Consider the following 25,403-nt stretch of genomic DNA (forward strand, 5'->3'; position numbering starts at 1 on the left):
GCATGACCTGCATTCACAATTAAAAGCCATCATTAAATTCACACTACTTCAATTTCCTTACAAACCCATTGCTTTTGCAAGGCACACACACAGATCCAGTGTGTCATGTGTTCACCACCTTCTTACACAGTAATTTCTGCTCATAATCTGGAGTCTGAAGACAGGTCTCATTTTTTCCCCAATCAGCCAGAGTGGGAATACCAAACCAGAGAACACCTAGGAAGAAAAAGAAGGCCCAAAATTTCTTGCATTAGCAGCGCCCAGCAAGCCATAATTCCATCTTTTTTGGAGGCACTGTCCAACATCTTATTTGGATCGGCAAAATGACAGTTCCTAGGCATCCTGAATCCACTTCCCAGCAGCCTTGGGCTGAGGCTGGTGTTAAGTAGAGAGCTGTGGAATGAGCCATGTCTTGGCAGTTCTGTGTTCCCCTTGGCATGCCTTTTGTAGTTGCAGCGTGCTTGGAGCTCTGGCTTTGTGGCTTTCTGAACCCTAACCCTAGGTATAACTCTAACCCTAGGCTGAACAGTACATTCACCTTCCCTTTCCCTTATAAGTTTTATTTTTTATCCCAGAGACAAAACTACACTCATTTATCAGCTCTTCTAGTCATGTTTCATCTGGGTATAGTCACTACAGGCACTGCTCCCACCTTCCCTACCTCCTCTGACACATCCCAACCATGACACCCTTTTTCCTTTCTGCAGCGCCACCTGGGTTTCTGTCACACCACTCCAGTCTCCCATGCTTCCAGGTAATTGCTGCAGCCACCAGGCTCTGCAGTTTCTGTCCCTGTCTGCTCACCTTGGTTAACAAAACCTTACAGAACAGCCTGTCCTGGCCAGTTTCAGGTTAAGTCAAATCCCCAACTGTAAATTGCCAGTTTTATGTTCATTAGTCAGAATGGGGTTTTTTTCCCCTAAATGTGACTTCTTAGTTTCATTTGTTAGCCAGTTAGCTTTAGGCTAGAAACTTATTTTTTAAAGTGAAAAACTCCTTTAAAGGGTGACAAGAGTATTACTATGAGCTTATGCTTCTAAATTCTGCAAAATAGCAGCAGCTCTTTCACAGGCATGAAATGGAGAGAGTTACTGCCTATGTGGCTCTTACTGTGCCACATGAGCCATCCCCAGGTGAACCCTTACCTCTCCAAGCCCTCCATCTCTCTTCCCCCCGTAAATGCTCACTTGGCACAGTCTAGAACAGTCTGTTATAGTATGTGATTTAGTAATAGATAGAAATTTTACTTTTACTATAAATCTAGCGTGTCAGACTCTTGCTGTGAAATCAACAGGAGAATGAAGCAGTTTTTGCAAAGATTTGCCAAAAGAATGCCTAATGTGTTCCCAAAATAAAGATATTAATATTACACTCTAGATTTACTAGAAGACTGGACAACTCAGGAAGAACAGACAACCACTAACAAAGTACTATGAGTCTAGTTGGAAAAAACTTGACTGGGTGTAACACTTGAAACAAATATATATGCTTGCAGAAATTCTAGGACATAATGTTTGCTCAGTGCTGACATGATTTCACAGGTTGGGAGAGGGTGTGCCTTTGCACCTTGTACACTCCTTCCCACAAGAGCTGATCGTGTTTTCTCAGCCATGCTTACATGCTCCAAAATTAGACTCCAAAATCCCACAGCTAATATAAAATACTTACTGTGTTCATTAGAGAGTATATGCATGGAGAAACTCAAAGAAATTTACTTCGCCTCTTTCATTAACCAATTTCTTCTCAGGTGAAATAATCCTTGTGTTAGATACCTTACTTTGTATTCAATGAAAATGAGTAGACAGATTTTTTCGTTATCTTCAATATTTTGCTTTCTGGTAAATCAGATATATAGTGGCAGTCTCATACCAGAGGATTTATGAACCAGCATTCAGGAAAGAGCTAAAGAGAAAATATGCACTTTGCTGTGTATTTCCAAAAAGATATTGCTGCTGTTACCCTGACAGAATGGGTAGACCTTTAGCTTTAAGTAACTGGTGCTATTTAGAAATCTGTACAAAAGAATCATAGAATGGTTTGAGCTGGAAGAGAACTTAAAGATCATCTAGTTCTAAAGAAAGAAATAATGACATATGTCATCAATCAGTGTTCCAGAAATAGGCTGCTTGCAACATTCATCCATTAAGTCATTTCCTTGAAAAGTAAAAGGATCCCAAATGAAAAAAATCTAGACATTAAATTTCATGTGCTGTCATTTGAAGTGGGGAGGAAAATAATTAAGTTACGCCAAAGCATGAAAAATTTGCTGAGATTTGTGAAAACATGTAAAAACAGTGATAACAGCACAGGCTAAAATGGAAAATGAAGAATGAACAACAAAAAAAAAACTTATTATAAAATGATTCAATTTTACAGTCTTTATTCAAGGTCAAATAACTCTTTTTTACACAAAAAAGTTGAATAATTTACTGGTTTCTTTCAAATAGATGAAGCTAAAATTTGTCTCTTTTTATTTTTAGATTGTGTGTGATAAGTTTTGGGGGCCAATAACTCTGTTATACACACTACAAAACAAACTTGAACTTCTACATAAAGGCAGATGAGGCATGGAGAATATAGCACTTGACACCCAAATCTTGTATCCCAGACTCATTACCCACTAGTTACATTACAAAACAAGCTTGAATGTAATCTGGACATTTACAATACAAATTATCATGCACCTTTTATTAATCAAATGAAAAATTATCCACTTAACATACATTATTGAAATTACTATTCTATACAGTATATGAGATATACAAACACCATAAAATTGCTGATGATTATTCTTTTATTCAATTTAATTTATTAGTGAATAGAAGTATTACTGTTAAAAAAATGTTTTGGCCAATCTCAAGGTCCAGCCTCAGGTCAAAACAGTGTTTGTGAAAACAGCAGAAAGACTTTTTTATCCCACTTACCACACACAAACTCACTTATAGCTTGGTAGAGGAAAAAAATTAAAAAGAGAAAAATATGAACTTTGATAAAAATTCTACAAGATGAAAATGATATAGTTAAAAAAAGGGATGAATGCCACTCTTGTTTCTAGGGTGAATGCCAAGTGAGATCTTCAAAGTTCTTGAAAGCTGGGAGTTTAGTCAAAATTTATGATCTAGATTAATGCTGTTAAAGGATGGCTCATCTGTATGAGTCGAGTTGATATCCCTCAATAATAGAAACCTTCCTCACCAAGTCCTTCTATTTTCTCTCTTCTGATGAATTCTTAATTGTTTGAGTGATTTCCATCCTGACAATTTGGAAGGTGCACAGAAAACTTACAGTACAGTCAGTCACAGCAGGGAAACTGCAAATCATCCTGCCTGGCTCCTGTACATCTTTGATAGTTTGGAGAGAGATTGTTAGGAGGAGCAATTGGACTGTAAACATAACAAATTAGATCTCTGATGATGATCAGAAGACACAAGTGATGGAAAGAGAGTGAGAAGGTTTGTGAAATGAGATCTTCTGTAGGAACAGGGAATGTAGAGCACCAAGCATTTGATATGAAATGCAAATACCACTTTGTTATTAACTTTTGAAGGCTGAGATATGTTGGAATATTGAAATGGGCAGCCTACAGGAGAGGCTTTCAGCCCTAAGAGTGAGCAGCAAAATCAGATCTCAGAAACAGAACTTAAAAGGCATTTAATAAACAGTATAGATTTTCATTACTTGAAAAGTAATAAAAGTATTTTAATTTCTTTCAGAGAAAGTTTATGATTTGATATTTCTATGTGAGAAATAAAAGAGTAACAGATAATCAACATGGGTGAAATCCAGATTTCCCTATTCCCTTAGGCAACCTTCACCCAAGTGGAGTCTGAGCAGATTCAGGGCCCAGCTTTGCATGCCATGAGTTTATCCATGTGCCAGGGAAACAGGATTTGGGCCCACATGTAACTTGTACTGACATCTATGGAAGTCCAGTGGTTGGAAGGGCCACAGATGTGAGCCTTTATCTGTGCAGTTTCCACTGTGAGATGCAGGAATACCAGAACACAGGTGTGAATCTGTTCCAGTTTAATCACAGCCATCATTTCCATTGCACTGCTGTAATTTTGGTGGTTCTAGCATCACCTTCTTTCCAAAGGCATCTGATACTATTTCTTTTTGCACAGATATATGTATATAGGTTCTAATTCACTAATAGACAGTATTAACCAGTTTGTTTAAACAAAACAATCTTTGTAAACCAAAACTAATAGTTTCACTGAAACTAGATCCACATCTGTAGCCATTGACTCCAGTAGGCTTTGGATCAGGCCCTAAAACAGGCATGAGTCAGAGCTAGCTAATATACCAGTCTCAACTCCACAAATTGTGGAGGATATGGAGACTGAAGTTGCACAGACTTGGTAACAAAATGGACATCAATTTTTTCAGATCAAATACATTCAGATCAATACTTTTTCAGATCAAACTCCCTATTTACCTTAGGGAATGTATGTGATCATTTGTAACAGTGCCAAAGTACCTTAGATTTCTATGTACCTTCATATGTACATTTGGACCATCTGTTTCAGAGTAGCAAAAAATGCAGCTGAAAATTGATATTAAAAAATAAAGTTCATTATTGTTACCTTAAAGTAGTCCAATGTTGTAATTTTTCTAAGCCAGCATGTTAGTTACTTTTATACTTTCTTTATCCAGTGCTATGGATGCTAACAGATTACAATTAAAAATTGCAATTCATTTGTTATTAGCTAAAATGGAGATTTAAAATTCCTCATTAACATAATGGAAATGAATATTACGTGAAATCCATAGATCTTTTTGTTGTTTAGTTTGAGGGGGAAAAAATCAAACTAAACCTAAAACCAAACAACCCAGCCCAAAAGAACTGAATATGTTATTATGGACAAGAATAAGCAGTTTGGCTGTTGGACATTGAAAGAACCTCACTACTATGGACATATCAACAAAAAAGTACTGTCTCTGTGTGTGGTAATAAACCTTTTGTGTGAACATTTCTGCATGAAAGGGGCTCCTGAGCCACTTTGTGTGATGGCCCAGCATGTGAGCTGTATTGTGAACACCCAAATAATTTACAGGATATAAATGATGAAATGGAGTTCTGCTAATCCTCTGGTTTAAAAGTGTGTCAACTGGAGTCTCTAATTTACAAATATTTATCTTTTTCTCTATATTCTTTTTACTAGAATTTAAAGGAAAAAAAAAGCAGTCGGTGTCTGGAGCAGAAAACAACTGCAAGTGAATAAGGCTTGATTGGCTTGGTTTAACTTTCCCTGAGATAATCCCAGGGTCTAGGTCCTTAAAGAACATCAAAGAGCAACAAGGAAGAGAGAAACAGGACAAGAAAAAAGAATTAGAGAAGAAATGTTTCTGTATAACTGACATTTACAGAAGACAGGCAATATCACTACTTTTTTTTTTCTGGTGAGAAACTATTCAGTCACACAGGTGATATCCTCAGTAGTTTAAACTGCATTCATGAAAAAACAATTATTGCTAAATTTAAACCAGACCACAAAATAGACAGGTACAAATACATTCCTAAACACTAATTTATGAGATTGTGTGTATCAACAAAGTAGTATAAAGTTCACTGTATATATCTAATTTAAGAAAAAATAAGCTTACATGATAATTTAGAATCCTCAGTATTAAAGACAAAATTAAAATTATTTTTATGCCTTTTTTTAAGATGGGGGCTGTAACAATAAAGGGTCATTTAAAAAATACTTCTACGAACCCTTACTACTAATGTGTTATCTTTATTTGTCCCAACACAAGATACATATTCTCTAACAGAATGGTTATACCACTGCAACTTGTAAACAAATATCACATAATCAGCTGAGAAGAAACAAGTTTAGATTTAGATTTCCTGCCAGTAAAACTTGGTTTGTAGTGTTGGAGGTGCTAATAGAAGTCTGCAGCCATGGGTCTTTTACGCATATCTTGGTTCTTGTAGGTCACATTCTTAAAAGTCGTTGTTGAGCCTCTGTACAGTGGATTTGTTTCCTAAAAAACACAAAACAAAAACAAACAAACAAATAAAACCCCAAACAAAAACAGATTTAATGGGAGTCACACAACATTTGTATAGAAGTAATGTATCTTTGAGGACTTTAGAATAGCTTTTGGTAGCTCACTTGTGTTCCAAGCCACTGAAATCCAGACTGATCTGAATTCAGGCAGCACAAACCAGCCTGGGCTCAGGAACGTGCTTCCCTTCACATCAGCCTCCCAGATTAAAGTAATGCACATCATCAAACAATACCTCATCAAATGTGTCTGATAAAATTTGTGTACCAAATCTGTCAGTTAGACCTTTATAAAACCATAGGGAATGTCTCAGCAGTTAGGTGTGACTTGTCAGGGTGCTCTTGTCACATACAGTGCCTACTGTGTGCTGGGAGAAGGGCAAGTCTCACCCGAGCTTTCCATCCTGGCCTCTCACCAATCACTCCCTCTCCTTTCCTCTTGTGACAGAAAAGAAAATTAAAATGCTTCTATCAACGGTATCCTCCCCTTCCATCTTACCATACCTAGCTCTCCTGAAGGATCAAGAAAACATTCTCAGGTGGCCTTGCCTGTAAGTTAGTGATTTTTCCCAGGTCAAAAGCTGAAAGGCTGACAGTGCCCATTCTTGGAAAAAGTTGCAATCGCAGGACTTTGCAGAAGAGTGGAGCTGTGTGAGCACATTTTCTGCTTACTCAACATGCTTTTTTTGAAAAGATCCTCAGAAGTCCTAAAGCTTTTGCAAAAGAGCAAAAAAGTCAAGGGCAGAAAAGAAAGAAGAAAAGGGAACATGTGGTGCAAGCTTACATTAGGTGCCCAGAGCTACAGATAGAAAACAAGGCCTGTCCTTTCCCCTGCATTTGGGACAGTTCCATTCACTTCTGCTCAGTGGGAGTGGGCTTGGATCATGACAGAGGCCAGGAACAACCTCCCTTTCCTAAACAGCTCTAAACAGGTAGAGAGCTACACCTTGGATAATCATACAGGCAGACAACAGCATTGTCAGGACTAATGGAAGACTGGCTACTAATTAAAAACTATTAATAAAAAAACAGTTGTCTACACGTTCTTACAGGTGGAAGAAATTAAACTAGGAGATGAAATACTAGATTATTTTATCTATTAAAGAATCATAATTTTACTTTATAGACTAGTAAATGCGACAAAAACCTACCAGCAAAACCTATCCATTTAAAAGAACAAAATCAAGACCCAGAATTTTAAAGGCAGCAGCGCATCATGTAACCAACTAAAGAACCTTGTATAAAATCAATGTATTCCACATACCGTTTGCCATTTAACTTTTGATTTTTCTGCTTCAAACTTGGCCACCTCTTTTCGGTCTTGAAGTGACACCAGTAATTTCCATATGCAAAGTAAAACAATGCCAATGAGAAGGATAGCAAGGGTGACACCCACCACTATCATAGGGATATTTGGATGCTGTGCACAGTCTGTGGAAACAAAACCAGTTATGACTGTGGGTAACCAATCAATAAATTTTAGGCAATTAAAAACAGTCAAGAGATGTGCTGAGATTCTCATGTGCCATAAGCTGGGCATGCCTTTTTCTTCAAGTTCTTGTTATTTTTCTTCTGCTAGCTTCCTAAAGGGTTTTTGAAACCAGCTGAAAAATGTTGCATTAAAATGTTTTAAAAATTATTTCTTAACTTATTCCAGTGCTCTTTTACCATGACAATTAGCAACTGCTGGATACAGACACAGATTGTAAGGAGAAAAGTCAGAAAATTGATTTCAGATCTGTTTCAATATAATTATAAAAAACAGGGCTGAGTTTACAAAATTATGAATTTTACAATGTTATGGCTGAAGTTCTATTTCAATTCACTGATGTTCAGTGGGTTGCACAAGAAAAGATCTGTGTCAGGGTAAAGTCCCCAAAGATATTGATAAAATAGAGGAAACTGCATTTCTCTCATGAAAACAATGAGGAAAAATTCCTTCAGATTTATTGAAAATGTTGGACTGCGCAACTGGAAGGAACTTTGCATTTCCAGTTCTGCAATAAATTTTACAATTAAATGTTTCAGAGGGTCAGAATTAAAACTGAAATTTTTGCTTTATCAAAACCCAAAGAAGTTTGATTATTTTAATTACAAAGTACTGTCTATGAAAGTTAGTGAACACTACTATTTTACAAAATTTTCCTCTGGACCATGGTTTCAGAACATTAGAAATTTCATTTCAGTCTGGCTTGTCTTACATGATTGCATTTCACATTCTGGTTTTGCTTGATGGCCTCAATTAACTAATTCTGAGGGGCTCTGTTTGGAGCCCTGGGCTGGTGTTCTGGCTATTGGTGCCATATTGACTTCAGTTCCATGAATGAAATTGTATTTCTAGAGAATTTCTTGAGGTCTCATCCCAGTTCACATTTTAAGAAGAGCAGATTACAGTGAAACTGGTTATTGTAGTGTTGGGGAAGGGCCATTACACAGAGGTCAATGAACTCACTGAGGTCAGTGAAAATAAGATATTTCTTCTTCTTTTTTTTTTTTTTTGGCAAATCTACTTAAAATACATAATAAAGTATTTAATAAAGATAAAATCTTACCGTTAAATACTTGAATCTTAGGGATGAAGGGATGTAGTTGAAGAGGTGTGTTCCTTTAGTACTACCTTTTTTACAAGCACCTTTGTATATCTAAATTCAAAGTGATTTATAGTTTTAACACATAATGCAAATGATGTTTGGTATCATCCTCTTAGAACTGCACAAGCTGTTGAAAAAATTAACTTATTCTTACAGCCCAAGGATCATTCTGCCCATTTTTCATGAAAGGCCAAATATTTATGTCACCACTGCATTAAATAAGTACTTTAGGAGATCTTTGGCTGGGCAGAGAAGAGCTACAAACACAAGGAGGAGATGTGCTGTTTTAAAGAGCTCTGCTTCTAGATTGCTAACTTTGTCTGTGGTTTTAAATCAGATTTCACCTACAAAAACCAATATTCACTGCTTACCTTTCTGTTCTATGTTGTGAATGACTGTCTTTCCCTGTTCATCCACAGCCAGTAGAAATGTGGTTATACATTCATTTTCCCCCTGCAAAGAGCAGGAAATGGATTTATCCTCTGAATAATCTGCAGAGGGAAGGAAAAAAGTAATTCATCAGATCAAATGAAATTTAACCTTTAATAACCAGAGAGACTGCTGGCATCATGTTTCTCACAGCCTTGTCTGCAGATGGTAAAGAGTGAAAAACAAAAGCAAAAATACTGTCAGAATTTCTACTAAATTTAATGGCTTTTCTTCCAATCCCAATTTTGTTTAGTTTCTGATTTTTGACTTATATTTCTAAAGAACTGATCCAGATGTTGTCAATCTGCACTGACCATGTATTGCACCTTGTTACTTTAGTGTACTGTGAATTTCAATGAATTGGAAGCACTCCCGAAACTCTTAACTGGCAGATGTCTAGGAAATGTAATAGCCCCAAATTATGGAACAAAGTAACCAGTGGAACAAAGTATGTTCCTTTGGTGTGCAGCTACTCCTGCCACCTGCAGATCATGTTTCAGGAGTAGATATACATACATCAAGCAGCTGTGGGTGCTGTTAAAAGGGCTGCCATTCATTTCCTACACAACAGGCCCCTCAAAGGTCACTGTGTCCAGTACTGCTACAAGAATAACAGTAAATAAAGATTAATAACAGGATAACAACAGAAATTAATAACAGAAAACAAAATATTAATAACAGAAAACTGCCAATCTGAGATTTTTCTAACAGGATTCTGGATGAAGCAGATAAAGTGACCTGAGATGACAGTCTGACCCCATTTATTCATCCCTCCACTTACTGTTGATTGCAGAAAAATTTAATCCATTTTTTCCTTCCTCGTTATTCCTAACTGGGGAGCTGAGAAAAATTCATTCAAAGGCAACAGAGAGACAGAAGGAAGCTGACTTTGAGGGACAATATAAAGCAAATAAGCAATCAGAAAGTGAGAGTACAAGTGCGGAGCTGGAAATGTCATCATTTGGAGTGAAACTATAATATAATATAATATTTCACAGAGGAAAAAATACTTTATGCCTGTGTGCAATAATACCTCTGGGGCTGAATGTTTATGTTTCATATAGTCCATGATTTGAGATGTCACTGGAAATCTAGGTATGCTTTTCAATATATTTTAGTCAAACTTCATAGGATTTATTTTTAGAAGAAAGAAAAAGAGTAGGCTTCTCAAATATTTCTTTAAAATGACTGTCATTACCATTATTTTCTACCCATTCAAAACTCTTAATGAAATTTCATAAGTAATTGTGCTAAAAATCTTAAAGACCTCGAACTTTAATATGAAGAGTAATTGAATAGAAATCAGACAAGAATAGAGCCTTTTAAAGAAATTTACGCTACATTTAAAAAAATGCTTGCTCAATTCTTTTCTTCCCCATACTGCTTAATAAGATTTGGTCTTACAGAAAATACTATTAAACACCATAGAAAAGATGGAACTACTGACTACCCTCCAGTCCTTTTCTCTGCTTGTTATAAAAAGAGAACCCTAGCTGGTTGGATTTTGATTTGAGCCTTGTGTTTAACCTGTTGCTGGCCCTTGGTGGCAGCACCATGTGTTATCCACCAAGGGGACAGGCAGCCTAGACCTGCTGATTTAACAAGATCTGATTTTGTTAGAAGGGCCATGAACTGCAAACTTATGGCTCTTGTTGGCATGTCACAGTTCCAGTAACACTGACAAAAGTTTTGCAATGTTTGTACTTTCCCAACTCTTTTAAGCAAGCAGACTCAAAATACTAACTTGCTTACCAAGAGGAAAAAAAGGATAAGGATAGTTGTTAGCTATCCTTAAAAATGGAGAAAAGCTTGCAAGCATATACCAAATATCATCTAGAAGGCAGTAACTGCACATAGATTAGTTATTTTTACATGGTAATTTTTTGCTTAATGTCACAATTTGAAAGCAAGGGGAGCAGAATACTGATTATGTGCAATGATGTAGAAACGAAAGCGAAAATGCCAGTTCAAGCTATTCATAATCCAGCTTATGGTTAGCATTTTTATTTCTCTGATATTATTTTTAGAATGAGGGATCACTAAAGAGAGACCATTGCATATGTTCTTTGCAGTTCATCAGCATAAAAATCTGCCTACGTAGGTAAATTCCTGTAATTTACATCTGTGTAATGTTCTACATTCTGCAGTGAATTGTCACACTCTTCTGCAGCCTAATTCTGGTAATTTAGATCGTATTTGAAATAACTGGAGTCACACTGGAGGAGAAATCGGGTAACAGTGGCAAGCAGGAGACTCAAAGCATGAAAGACTGTTTCATAGCAGATACATTTATAAAAGATTTAACAACAAAAATGTTGACTGTAAATTTAAATGTCATTATGCCCTTTCATGTTTGCCTTTTGCTCAACAAAATGCTTTTTTTGAGCAGAGTTCACCTCACTCTGACTCAGAGCAGTGCTGACAGAGATGTTTATTCAGCCTCCAGTACCCACTTTGCTGCTGCACTGGGAATTTGTGAGGTGTCAGCACTATGGGGTAGGAAAAACTCAGGTTCTCCAAGGAAAGTATAACTGTCCCTGCTGGGCTTGTGGCAGGAGCAGCCTGGTGCCCTGTGGCTGGGGTGCTGGCAGGAGATGCCTTTTAGGAATTTTGGTTCCTCTTGCCTAGTGAGTAGAGCAACAAGAGCTCCTCCTACACCTATGTGGCAAATGGGTGATTAGCCTAATTTAAGTGTTCAGGTATTAAGAGTGAATGAAAATGGAAGTTTGGAAGTGGTGCCTGCTGTGGAGATAAGCCCAGCAGATGTGGAGCCATCAGCACCTGCAGACCTGCTGAACACCCCCGTGCCCTCGTAGATCCCTGGGTTAACCTCACCTGCTGGTGGGGAGCAGGAGCAGAAACCCCTGACAAAGCCAGAACCAAAGAGGGGAGGTGAAAGGCACGACTCAGAGCTTAAAATGGGCACCCGCAGGAAACAAGAAAATGTAAAGCGCACGCTTTTTTGTTGCTTCACACTTCCAGTCATTGTATTGCAACATCCATGTACAAACAGAAACAAAATTTTTGAAGTGCTAATATTTTATTTAACCTACAGCTTTTACTTTTTTCTTTCCCCAAAAGCCTTGAAGCATTAAAGAAACTAAAACATAAACCAGAAAGAGGTATACTACCCCATGAAGTTGCTCAATAATCTGTCTTAAATATTATGTGGTGCGCTGGTTTTACCACTTTCAGATTGGTGGGTTTTGTTCAGATAATAGTTTTTATTCTATTATTATATTTTAGCTATTATTTTAAAGGTTAATTTTTTTCTTTAGGACTTCTTGGTGAGGCTACCCAAGCATTTCAGATGAAACAGATTGCAACAGCTGCTTCTTTTCTTTTCTTTTTTTTTTTTTTGAGGCATCTGGAAGGGAACATGAAGGTTGCAGTAACTGCTGTAAATAAATTTTAAATCTAAAGAAGTAGTTAACAGTCCCAATCAGGGAAGCACAGGACATGAAAAAAAGGAAATATGCAGGAATAAGAGATGATACTGCCACGTTGGTATTCCTGAGACCTCTGCATGTGAACAGAACCATATAAAAGGCTGTTTCTGCTCTTGATTAGTATTCATTATATTGAAAAGTATAATGTTTTTTATATTCCTAGCTACAAATATCTTCCATCTTACAAAAGCAACCTGAAATCTTTAATAACTGAAGACATACAATACAAGTGCTTATATGTCTTTTAAGCCTGTAAAGATACTTTTATATTTATAAATATATACTGAAGTATTGCCATCAAAAACAAAAGGTGTAACTTTGCTGGAAGGATGTACACCAGTGACATTTATGCATGCACACAGCTCTGGATGGGTTTCCAAGAGCTTGCGGATACAAACCTTAGACATGCACACATGAATGAATGAGGATTCCTCTCCATTCTTACATTTGTCTTGTTTAATGCTTATGGTACATCTGTGATGTGGATATAACTAGCCTATGTCCTGCCTTACTTAACAATTGCTTTTGCCACAGGGTTGGGACTAGAATTGCCACTAGAATAAACACAGGCTGCCTGATGAACAGGCACCTTCCTTTACAGAAAAGAAAATAAAATTGCACTTTTTGATTTAAAGGTTTATTTTGATTCTTTTTGATTGGGGTGGGGTTTGTTGGGTTTTTTCCTGATAGTACTATTTTATTCAAGATTAATTCCTATTCCAGAAATTTCCATTGATGAAGGGCACTTCTGAATTAAAGCAAACAGCTGAAAGATGTACTTAGCCTTTCAAAATACAAGAAATGTCTTTGCCACGGGTTAAAGGGCTGTGTTTAGTCACCAGCTGTAACCAAGAATCTGCCTAAGGACTGGAGTCAGGTTTTGTATTTGTAAGGCTGAAGAAGCCCTGCTGGAACTCATGGTAGAGGCATAACTTAAACTCAGAAACTTTCATCTATCAGTGATTTGCAGGGACTGGTGTCTATTAAATTCTATACTTTCCTGCATACTTTCCTACTTAGAAAATAGGCATGATCCAATGAGTTAATTACCTGGAAGGGTTATACTAGCCCTGTTCTGCATTTCCTTCTTGCCTCAGAAGAGCCATAGAGAGATAGTAATCCCCTTATGACCCATAATATAATTCCACTGCAGAAAAACAAGGCTACTTTCAAATATAAAATTACTGAAAGTGGAACCTGCTGCTAATCACACACACACAAGAGAGGAAGATTGAGTATACCAACCCTTTTCCATGCTGACAGTTGCATCAACTAATTTGCATTTTTCACTGCAATCTCCCAGTGACTTGTCATCAGCAGCCAAGTGACATTCCACACAGCTCCTGTGGAAAATAATTCAGCAGCTCATCAATCTCTGCCTGCCACAAAGCAACAATACAAAAGCCAGCATGTGTGCATCTGCATTTTAAAAAGCAGCTAAATAAAAGGTCTTCTGCTATGGATACAGTTCCCACGAATATGATAGGTACTGCCACCAAAAAAAAAGTCCTAACAAAACCAAAGAAAAAAAAACCCAAACACCTGAATAAAGGTACTGTGGATAAGCTCTGTCTTGTCCTCTATTCTCTCCCAGTTTGTTAGCTACCCCAGGCAACATTATTCATGTAGGCCTATCAGACATGTGATTACTCACATGTAACGTTCCTCTTCAAAAATTAAAAAAAAATTCTGAAGAGTAAATATTCTCACACTAAATACCAGCTGAAGGAATGCCTATCAGATGAACAATATCTGAAATTGACTTCAAAGAGATCAAGCTGAGGCACCTACTATGAGTTTGCCTTTGTTGCAAGTCTATTGAATAATGCATTAAAACACTTTCCAGGTGTCTCAACACTTGTCTCTTGCATATGGTTGCTTGTCTCAGGAATTACTTAGATCCTATTTATATAAATGAAACTTTTTATTCAGTGGTGGAATGATTGAAATACTATTTAAAAACACTGAGTCTGGACCAATTCCTTTAGAAATCCCCTTGTAAATTCAATGAGGATTTTAATAAATCCAGGGTCTATTAGTGGAAAATATAACAACAAACATATATGAACATTTCTGATGGAAAATGTGTTTGCTAATTTTTCACAAATAGCTTCAGCTGAATTCAGTGGCTGAGACTCTGAGAAGAAGCCTGAAGGACTGACTTCATTAAACAAAGAGAAAGAAAGGAGAGGAGAAGAGAGGCGAGAAGAGGAAAAAGGAAAGGAAAAAGGAGAACTGCAACAAAACATAAAAAAAACCCCCTGGCTATCTCCTGTTGCACTGAGTTACATATATCCATGGGAATAAGCTGAGGCTTCTGAGTTTATCTTCAGGGGATGGAGGTGACCTTATCCCTTGCTCTGGAAATGGTGAATAGTAAAAGTGAGTGAGTAATGGGATAGCCTCTATCTCATGGAGATAAATTCTGTATTGGTGGTGGTTTTGTCATATTCACCATGTTTCTCATGCTACACTCTCTCAGCTGCCTTGCCATTGATCTCCACCCCCTCTGACCTGGTCTTTCAGCTCTCTCAGTTACCCTCCCAGGTATTCCCAGCGTCCTCTCTCTCTTGGCTTTTTGTGCCCAGCATTTCAGCATGGGAAGACACTGAAACAGAAAGAAAATATCCAACACTGCATACAATATACATGTTTAAATGGGTTAATGTAATGCCTATCATGTAACTTTATATTTCTTATTCTTTGCCAAATTGGGCAGAGCAAAGCAGCAGCATTGTCCTTTTTTGTTTAGAGCAGTTGCATGCAGAAATTCTTTTTGAACATACTGAGAGGTTCAGTTCTCTTAGGGCAAATTTAGCACTAAAAGAAAGAGATCTTTGAATTAATCACATCATAAATAGCTTTTCACTCAGATACACTGTAGACTGCAGTGACAGGTATGAAAATACAATGTTGGAGAGAAATGGGTCTCCACTCTGAATAAGGAAACAGGACATCATCATGAACCATGCAACCTAAACTGCACAGCAGTTGGAAAGCAAAGCCAGGGTCATTAAAAATGTGTGTTCTGTGAAGTCTAATTCAACTTCTAGCTTAAATTTCTGCTGAAGACTTCTCCATTTGGACTGCAGCCCTACAAGAGCTCATGTAATACAAGCATGAGCAATGGTGTAGTTGGAGTGGTCATCTTCACAACCTGAGTATTTTTGGTTGCTTTTCCTGTCATGCACCATAGCAGACACCTTGCGTCACAGCAGGAAAGCTACATAAATTGAGTATGCTCAGCGGACAGAAGACATTTCACCATTTACAAGCAATTTATCATCATCTTATACACGACATACAGCTACCCCCTTATTCATTCCCAGACTATTATCCACTTTATTATATTTACACCTTTTTAATTTAGCCAAGCTTAACTGAATTTGGACTATGAATTTGGGAATGTGTGAAGCTTGAGTGGACAACATGACCTTACTCATTCATATGTATGAGAATGGTAATACAAATGCCAAATTTTTCTGTGAGGCCATATAAGCGTCAGATTCTGGCACCATTCTGATTAGTTGTACAGTCAGGGACAGCAGTGGAAGTGTCAAATTTTAACTGTGCTGCTTCAAGTTGACTTAATTGTTTCACATAAAGTCCTTTTGTACCAGAGTAATGCTCATGAATGGTTGATGTATGAGTTGTGACTATCCACCTCAAAGCACAAAGAAGCTCTTGGGTTCTGGTCTGTAAATCCTGTTTACAGACATGACAGTAAACACACTGCTGAGGCAGTATAGGAAACAGATACCTGAATGATATAAACATCAGAGGTTTAAAGCCACCACATTACCATCTGGAACTGCAGGGGTCACCGCAGAGAGGGCATTTCTCACACGTTTGGCCCGAAGCCCCCGGATGGGTGCAAGCACACGTCCCACAGATGCATTCACCTCTCCCACTGCACAGTGTCCCATCCTCAGCAATGCAGGTGCTGGTATCAGTTGTGCAATTACAGTATTCACCAGTCCATCCACTGTGGCACCTGCATTCCCCACAGTCACAGTCACCATTGCCTGCAAAAACATTTATTACACTTCAAATCAGCCACTGATAATTCAAAAATAATCTGAAGGATGACCTTTAAAATTATTCTCTTTAACAGAAAATATTTTGCTCTCTCCAACTCTTCTTCCTAACATCTTTCTTTCTCTCCCAGAATCTTCAGTTTTAAGTCAGAGCATCCGATTTTTGCTTATCCTGGCTGTAAGCCAGTGCAGCTCCATTCTCTTTACTGGAGCCCTCCGTGCAGATCTTGTCTCTTGACAGTGCACGACCTAATTTGTAAATACTTCCGATTTATAATGGCATAGCTGAGACCATTTTAAGTCTAAAGACTATTCATAACTAGTAACTCTTTAAACTAAATTGACTGCGACGGAGTATATGATGAAAATACAATTCACAAGCTCCCAGCCGAGGGTGAGCCATAGAGGCCTGAGTGGGGGCGCTCCCAGCAGCCGTGAGGGGCCGTACCTGCGCACTGCAGGCCGCGGTGCCGGACGCACGAGAAGTCGTTGCACTCGCAGCGGGGCCCGTAGACCTTTCCGTAGGGGGACGGGTGGCACAGGCACTGCCCGCAGTAGCAGTCGCCTCTGCCGCTGCAGGAGATCTGCTCGGCCGGGCCCCGGCAGGAGCTGGCACCGAGCGAGCTCTCGTGGCACTCGCAGCGTGGTCCCACGTAGCCAGGGCTGCACACGCACACCCCGCACTCCAGGGAGCCTTTCCCTTGGCTGCACTTCGGGCTCTGCTTCTCGGCCTTGGCCTTGCACTCGCAGCTGCAGAGGGGATGAATTTCCATCTCCATCACGTCGCTGAGGCCCACAGGTTTTATCTTGATAAGCCTTCTGGTTTTTTCACAAGAAGAGAGACTAACAGTCACATTGAAAGAGACCTGGAAGAGAGAACGGTGCTGTTGGGAGCACAGGGAACTCTGCAGGGTACTCGGGAAGTGCATGCACAGGACAGAGCAAGAGCGTCATAGATACTGCCTGCTTTTTGTTGGCTTGTCTGGAGGAAGATCGTTTAATAAAGAGCAAAGTCTACCTTGGTGTCCTAAATTATATGAAGTTCATGTCTTTGGAGAATATGTTCTTCACTTACTGTATCTCCCACTTTCACATGAGAGCATTTCCTCTGATGTGGAAAAAAGGTCCCATTGTTACAGATGGCCGTGAAGGACAGATTGAGCCCTTCCGTCTCTCCCAGGATCTCCAGTTCAACCTCAGACCTCAGCTCCTTCAAGGAAAAAAATGTGAGATGAATGGAGTGATAACACTGCCGTGTGCTGCCACTGCTCTATGTCTGAGGAAAGTGGACTGTAATTTATCCTGATTTACATGGGAGCACACTCGTGCTTTGGCACTTTGTTTACAGAACCCTCCATTGCAAGAGAAATGGGGAACGAGCAAAATAAAGCAAATGCTGACAGACCCAGCTTTCTGTGGAAAGCCATGGTGGTATCACTTTAATATCTGCTATCACAGGGCTTATTTCCTGCCCTTCCAGGAGAACAAATTCAATGTTTTATTAAATCACCTTTCATAACTCTGCTGACTGATGCAGGTTTTAGGTCTGGACTTTCTGAGGAGTAGATTTGCGTCCCTGATTGCATTGCTAGGTCTGGGCTTTTCCTGATTAGCCAAACTGTGTCAATATTGCTCCCTCCCTTCCTTTCTTCTCACAATGGAAATTCCTGCTTCATGAGCTGTTTGTGCTATTTTAACCTGTATTCAATAACATCCCCATTATTTAAATCAATTTCTTCATCAAACTTCCATTTTGTGAGTCACAGGCTGTCTTTCTGAAATCGCTTGCACTAGGTATCTACATTTTAATTCTTTTCAATGTTTTATAGCAACTTTGCTTACACAACCTTAATCCAAAGCCTATCACAGGCCACAGGGAAATTCCCAATGACTTCATTATTCTGTGGATCCAGTAAGTGGAAATTTTTCAAAAGTACCTCAGCAACTGCTGAGAAAACATCTCACTGACTTGACTTTGTGCTCATAGAAATTTAATTGCTTGCAAAATACCCCCTGCCCTTCAATCAGAGCACAGAGAACTTGCTGACCTTACTTCAGTGAGTCAGTCTACTCAAGGCAGCAGGATGACTCAATGGAGTAAAGGTCTGTTGGGGTAAATCAAAGTAAAAATAGAATAGGTATAAACCTGCATAGACAACTCCCTGTCCTGCGTACATGTTCTGGATTCCTAGGAAATTTATCTTAGAGTTGTAAAATTGTGCCCTGGGCATCAGGTTTTTAATGCTGGTAAGTTTGAATATGCCCGAATTTCCATTTCCCTTTGATTTGGAGGTAGGTGCTTGTGTCGCTATTGAAACAATTCAGAATTGTCAATAATAATTTGTTTGTCATAGATGGGCTCTCCCAAAAGGACCCAAAACAGCAAATCTCTAGCTAAAGCTATGACCGTGGGCATGTGCTTGTGTTGCAGGATGTATCACCAGTACTCCCTCTCCACTAGCTGCAAAATTACAAGGTGCAGAGTGCAAGAGAGAGAAAATTAAATGCTGCTGAACACCAAATTGTAATACTTTGAATTCTGGAGTCTGTATTGGGTCATTTGAATGTGCCTTGCTGTTGTAAGAGATCAAATTATACATCTTACAGCACTGAAAGAGAACACAAACTGTGATAAATTCAAGGTTTTTAGATCCTAATATATGTCAGTACTTCTAATGATGCTTTAAAACTACTAAGCTGTCTTTCCATAGTTTGAGGACAAATAGCAGACAGTTAATAACAAATAGCAGCTTTAAGCCATTCACAGAGAAACATTTGTGGTTCAAAAATTTTTCTGAATGGAACAACAAAGAAGTGCTAAATACTTGTGCCCTTGTGTTACCTGTCCTTTCTAATACATTAATTCTTTGTTCTCATTTTTGTGTAAGTGCAGGGATTACAAACTGGGGAAAAAAGGGTAATTTTTCTGAAATTTTAAATTCTTGGAATGGCTTTAATCAAAAGGCCTGCTATCTGTCACAAAGCATTTTAGCCTACAGCTCTGCAACACGAAGTTACGCAGAATTCAATGCTAAACAAAGCAGGCAGAAATATGCTTACAGAAGAAAATAAACTATACTTGGAAAGAACATGAGAACTCCTGCAACAAATATTTTGACAGCTCAGACTTTCTTAACTTACTTCCTCTCTGAAGCTCTTATATGGCAACACATGGTGAATGGCATTAGCAAACCTTGTGTTTGCACAGCAAGTAAACACTCAAGAAGACTTTAAAAGTGTTAAAAGATTTAGTCTAACTCTACTCCCACAGAGCAAAAAGTTATTTATTCTTGTGAGTGAAGAAGCAGAGACACAGGACATTGAATTACACTTCTGAGAGTATAATGAAAAGTTTCTAACAAAAGTAGCATTAGTTCTGTTTTGCATGTGATTTTCAGCTGTAGGTCTCCTGTCATTTCCTTCTTCACAGTCGAAAAAAATGCATATATCTTTACTTCTGCCAAATAAAGGGGTATTTAGTGCTTCCTGCTTGGAAGATTTTTCAATCACAAAACAATAAGATTGTTAACCTTTAAGGGTAAGTGTAATAAAATGGACTTTGGGAAATTTTGAGTGCGACATGTTGCTACTTGCACACTTCTTACATCTCTAAAGAAATGTGGGATTTTAAGAATGTACGTGCAGCTCTGCACCATGTCTGGTGTGTGGTCCAGACATGCTGTGCCTGGATGAGGTTGTGACAAGTTATGGCCCAAAGGCAGGAGCACCCTTCCTGCAGTCACCTCCCTGCCATTGCTGCAGGGCAACAAGCAAAGAGCTCAGAGCTCCTCCAAACCGTGCCCGTGGAACAGACGGGAGCAGGATCAGCCAAAACAGCTTGGGAGCTGCATCATCGTCACCGCTGCCAGCTCTGGGGCCTGCTCTGCTCAAAGCATGCAGCAGCTAAAAAGCCACCAGAGCCAGGAGGCTGGGCACAAGGCAGAGGACATAACTGTGCCTTTGTATAAACCTTAGTGTGCCCTCACTGTGTACTACAAGCTCTTGTGGGCTCCACATCTCAGAAGGCACTCATGAGAGTCAGGGAGGGTAAACAGACGGTCAGACAAAGCTACCAAGGGGATGGAGCCACCAAGGAGAGACTTAAAAGACTGGGACTCTAATTTGGAGAGAAGATTGGTGTGTGGAAGGTGTCTCAGTGATGCAATATAATGAAATTGTGAGGACACAAAGATAAGGTGAATGCAGAGCTCTTATTCACCGCACCCTAAAACTCGGGAGCTAAGGTGCACTCAGTGAAAATTTAAAGCATTAGAAGTAGGTTAAAATAGGCATAAGAAAATTATGCCTTGAGACAGTAGAACTGAACTCCTTCTTGTCATAGAAGACAACAGAGGCCAAAAATACTAGCAGGCTGAAAAAGGAGAGTAGGGAAAAATCATAGGCCATAGGAACATAAGCAGATGCTAAGAAGAAGAGGCAAGGATTCACTCCTCACATTTTTAATATTCCAGTGAGGCAACTTATGCTACAGAAAAAGCACCAGGACACAGCACTGGAACAATTTTTGTGTGTTTTTTCCATTACTTACTGACAACAAAATGATATTTCAGCAATTAAATGGAGGAACCTGTGTCTATACATTAAACTGCCAGCTTGAAGAAATGCTGATAGGAACTAGATGTGACTAGGAGCAGGTTGGAATCCAGAAGTGAAATTCTATTGCCACTCAAATTTAGCAATAGCTTTGTTCATAAGAAAATTTCCTCACCTTTATTTATTAAAATTTGTACACTCCCAAGATTAACCCTGAAGTTCTCCCCTTATAATTTTTCATAAAATGGAGAAACTCCTGGTATTTTGCACTTCATTTTAAAAGGTCATAATTCAGAAATTGTATTGCCTTCATTGTTTTATAAGAGTTAGAAGAATTTGGTTTCCTTCCTATCACTAAGACCAAAGTAATTTTGGCACAGTGATGACTATCTTATTCAGGTGATAGAAAGAAGAGCAGAAAAAAAAGTAAGGAAAGAAACAGAAGCTATTTGCAAAGGGTTATTTGTCATTGTAGACAACTGGTAGAGCAGGTTTTTAATAAAAATGGGCTGAGACAGAACAGAGTAATCTATGGAATATCAGTGTGTTTGTAAATTGATATATCAGTGCAAAGATCTGTACAGCTGCCTAAAAACATTCCTCTGACAGAAGAGAGCTAGGCACCCAGGATGAATTTTATAAACAAAGCTCTGAAGAGCAGTGTTGTGTTTATGTTCCTGACATAATTAAAGTGTTTCTTTGTATTACTTAAACAAACCCATTCAAGTCCTGGCATTACCTAAACAAACCCATGTTGGCTCCTGTATTGTTCTTTTTGAAAACCCCAGAACAGCCTCACAGAGGCAGCATCAAATTGCTAAAGCAGAGAAGAGCAGTGAGCATAGAAGAGTGGTTTTTTTTCCCCAGATATTCCTGCAAAGCAATTGTTTGTCTGCTCTGGTGGCAGCTACCAACAGGGAGAGACTTGAGTCCCTGTTGAGATGTGGAACTGAGAGACCTGAATATTAAAGAAGGATTAAGAGGAGGTGTAAAATACAGGAATATGAAGAAGGCAATGCAGATGACACACTGATTTAAATTCAGCATTCCAGCAGAACTAAGGATTGACAGAAGGTTATAGGAATTTTGTTTCTGTGCTTACTTAATCCTCAGAGCGAACAAATTTTCCTGTTAAGGTCAGCACCTAACATAAAAAAATTGATGAAATCATTCAGTTTCATGAAAGGAATCAGTCCATAAAAGGAATCAGAGACACATCTTTTTACCAAACTGCTAACCAAAGTTGAATATGTAAACATGAATATGTAAACATGAATATGTAAACAAGAAGCTGCATTGTACCCATCTTACCTGATATGCAGAAATGATCAGCTGGAGAATATTTCCAGAATCCTTCTGCAGTCGTCCAACAGTAGCTCCAGGAATAAGCTTTGCATAATTCTAGAAATATAAAAAACAAATTTAAAGCACAACAAAAGTCTAGGTGACAAGGAGCTACCATCTAAAAAAACTCCAAACCCAAAGAAAGAAAAAAACAAACAAAAAAACCACTCCAAAACCCCCAAAACACCAAACAAAAAGCCCCTCCAACAAAATAAAAAAATTCAAAACAAAAATGAAGGAGCTGACAACAAAACCAAGTAGATTGAAGCCAAGTGAAATAAATAACAGCAATATTTTCAAGGATTCTTGCAGTCTCCATTGCACGTGTCCTAATGAGAAAGTCAGATGGAGAAGAGCTGGTTTCATTGAACATATATTGTTAAATCACCTCTCTGTGATTGGAAGTTTGATACAATAGTATCCTTCAAGCTCTAATTTTTCAAATTTAGATGGAAGATATGTTTTATCAACAGTTGTATTTCCCTTTAATAAAAATATCCAGAAACAGATTCAGCTGCTCTACTGTTACTGCACAGCTCAAGTCTTGGACCCTACATTCAGCAACTGCAGTCACTTTTTTATCTTTGCGCACGTATCTCAGTGCTCTGTGGCTCTGATGGATTTTATGTTGAATTTCTGTGAATAATGCAGTGCCAATTTAGCAATTTATTTCAGTGAAAAGTTCTCTTTTCTTTTTGCACTAAGTTGCACTGTGACACTAACACGATGTCTGACAGCTGGATTTTAAATATCGCGAATTAAAATTTGCCTTCCCTGATTGTCAACTATGTGAACTTCCCTTGCTTTAACCCATGCCTTTGGAGAACAATGCGTTCATCTTTTTTAAAAATGCATTGTAGCACTAGTTTTCCTTTACACATTATCATATCAATGCTGTTATTTTAAATAAAAGGAAAATATCCAGAGAACTATTATTAAACATGGGTAATTTGATACTCTTATATCCTTCTTAACCTTCATATCTCCAAAAGCTCTGTGATTATTTTATGTATTATGTATGGAATGGTTATCATTCATTAGATTTCCTGTGCTATTGTAAATCAGTGGGATTAACTGCATTTTATGTTACAGCTGGCAGCTTTGCATTCCTGACTCCTCCTGTGATTAGTGCCCTCTCAAGTATTTTTGGAATATTGAAACTGTGTTTGGTACATGTGGACCTTTTGAGACAAACATTACAAACCTGGAATTTAAAATACAGTCCCCTTTAATCTGTGGTATGCAAAACAAACAGCAGGGATGTGCTGCTTTGAACACTTTGGTTGATCTCTCATCTAGGAACAAAAATTTTCTGCATGGTGATACAAGGATGGTATTTCAAGCCCAGGCCGAGTGTGTGTCTCCAGTCCATTGGTTAACCCTCACTTCTTAACAAATATTTCTGTTCAACCATTGCCAAGGTGAGGCAGACAGATGCTTTTGGGGTGCTGCTATTGCAAAACATTCAAAGGATATGATGGAATTTAGTCCTTTGGCAAATATTCATTAAAAGGTGAACTTCCATTTTATAGGGATACTCTGATTAATGTAAAAGAAATTTGGCAATTATGTATTTGAGCTCAGTGAGCTCAAATATGTCTATATTTTAGCAAGGTAAATGATAGGAGAATTTTCATTATAAATAGTGTGCCATGCCAAATATATAAAAATAATTTGAAATTCTGTATGAGTGTGGAGAATAGAGTATTTTTAGTTCAATTTTCAGCAGTGCGATACAGCCTGAAACCCTAATTTTCAACCTGTTTTTCCTGTGATATAAAATGAAATAATTCATCCAAAAATGAGTAATTTTTGTTTCAAAAGAAATGCTGCTTAAAATGGACTAAAGATGGATTCTTTTCCTTATCTAAGTTTGAATACATTTTTAAAGAATTTTGCTTGAAAACAAATAATATCAGCAATAGTAGCAACAACTTCATGAAAGCTTAAAGACTGGTGTTTTCTTTTGTACCAAAGTAGGCTTGGTTAAAATATAATTATTATTTCCATATTCACAGATGCTTTTTGAGTGAATAGTTTTTATATAATTTAAACATCCCCTGATGCTTGAGCAAGACTCAGCTGACACTAATGATGCTAGAAGTCAGACATAGATGAATGTATTATAAAATACCTTTTTTAAAAAAAAATCCTTTTAAAAAATAATCTCCAATTATCAGAGCTGTAAAGAATTTTCTCTCTTTTCTTGCATCAGATCTAAATAATCTCTTGAGGTTACTGTGCTGTAGTTTTTTGGGCACATGAAAGGTTCAAAAGCAACAGCAGCTCTGTTAAAAGCATAGGTGTTCTGTGCTTGTGCCACCCCTAAGATTTGTGTTAGATAATAATACATATGTAAGTGAATAAACTGAAAATTCAGTTGAAGAGGATCAAAAATATTACATGACTGAATTATTTTTCGCTAAATTGTTGGGGATTATGCAGGGCTAGAAATACAAAATATATATTTGACTGTCTGAACACTGCACTTAAGACTAATGGAATCTATCAAGTCTATTTAAAGAGGTACATTTTAAGTCCTCCCAGTAATTTTAATGTAAGCTTGTCCCTGAGAACTAAATTATAAATAACCACAGTCAGTATTGGTATCTGATGTAATTAGAAGCTGAGTTCAAGTAGATTTGAGATAAGATATTTGGGGAGAATCTTTCCACCTCAAAGGATAAATGGAAGGGTTTTTTGAGGGAGACTACAGAATCTCCACCACTGAAGCTTTTCAAGAGAAGTGAAACACCAAAACTTTTAGAGTCCTCTGCCACCACTCCAGCCTACCTGAGCAGGGACCTTACCACAAGAATAATTCTCATTGTCTTGCTTTGTTCTTTTTACATTGTTAAGCATAGATACTGGTTATTTACCTTTATAGTGGTTAATACCTTTATATTACAAATTTGCATCACAGAGATGAACACTAGGCAGTGTGTTCATTTATTTACCTGGCTTCACACCCTACATAGACTCTTT

At 38.1% G+C, this 25,403-nt stretch overlaps 1 protein-coding gene across 1 annotated transcript in view; it reads right to left on the minus strand.

Annotated features, from left to right (window-relative positions):
• Positions 1 to 5,721: 5,721 nt before the first annotated feature.
• The window catches only part of ITGB6 (integrin subunit beta 6), a 35,273-nt gene continuing 15,591 nt past the window's right edge, over positions 5,722 to 25,403 (minus strand). The window contains exons 9-16 of the mRNA XM_005415810.2: positions 22,386 to 22,475; positions 17,596 to 17,730; positions 16,969 to 17,386; positions 16,286 to 16,508; positions 13,729 to 13,826; positions 8,977 to 9,096; positions 7,279 to 7,445; positions 5,722 to 5,991 (exon numbers count right to left, since the gene is read on the minus strand). Coding sequence (XP_005415867.1) covers positions 5,890 to 5,991; positions 7,279 to 7,445; positions 8,977 to 9,096; positions 13,729 to 13,826; positions 16,286 to 16,508; positions 16,969 to 17,386; positions 17,596 to 17,730; positions 22,386 to 22,475 — 1,353 coding nt within the window. The 3' untranslated portion in view covers positions 5,722 to 5,889. The remainder of the gene's footprint in view (positions 5,992 to 7,278; positions 7,446 to 8,976; positions 9,097 to 13,728; positions 13,827 to 16,285; positions 16,509 to 16,968; positions 17,387 to 17,595; positions 17,731 to 22,385; positions 22,476 to 25,403) is intronic.

Source organism: Geospiza fortis, unplaced genomic scaffold (genome assembly GCF_000277835.1).
Source record: "Geospiza fortis unplaced genomic scaffold, GeoFor_1.0 scaffold112, whole genome shotgun sequence".
NCBI lineage: Eukaryota > Metazoa > Chordata > Aves > Passeriformes > Thraupidae > Geospiza > Geospiza fortis.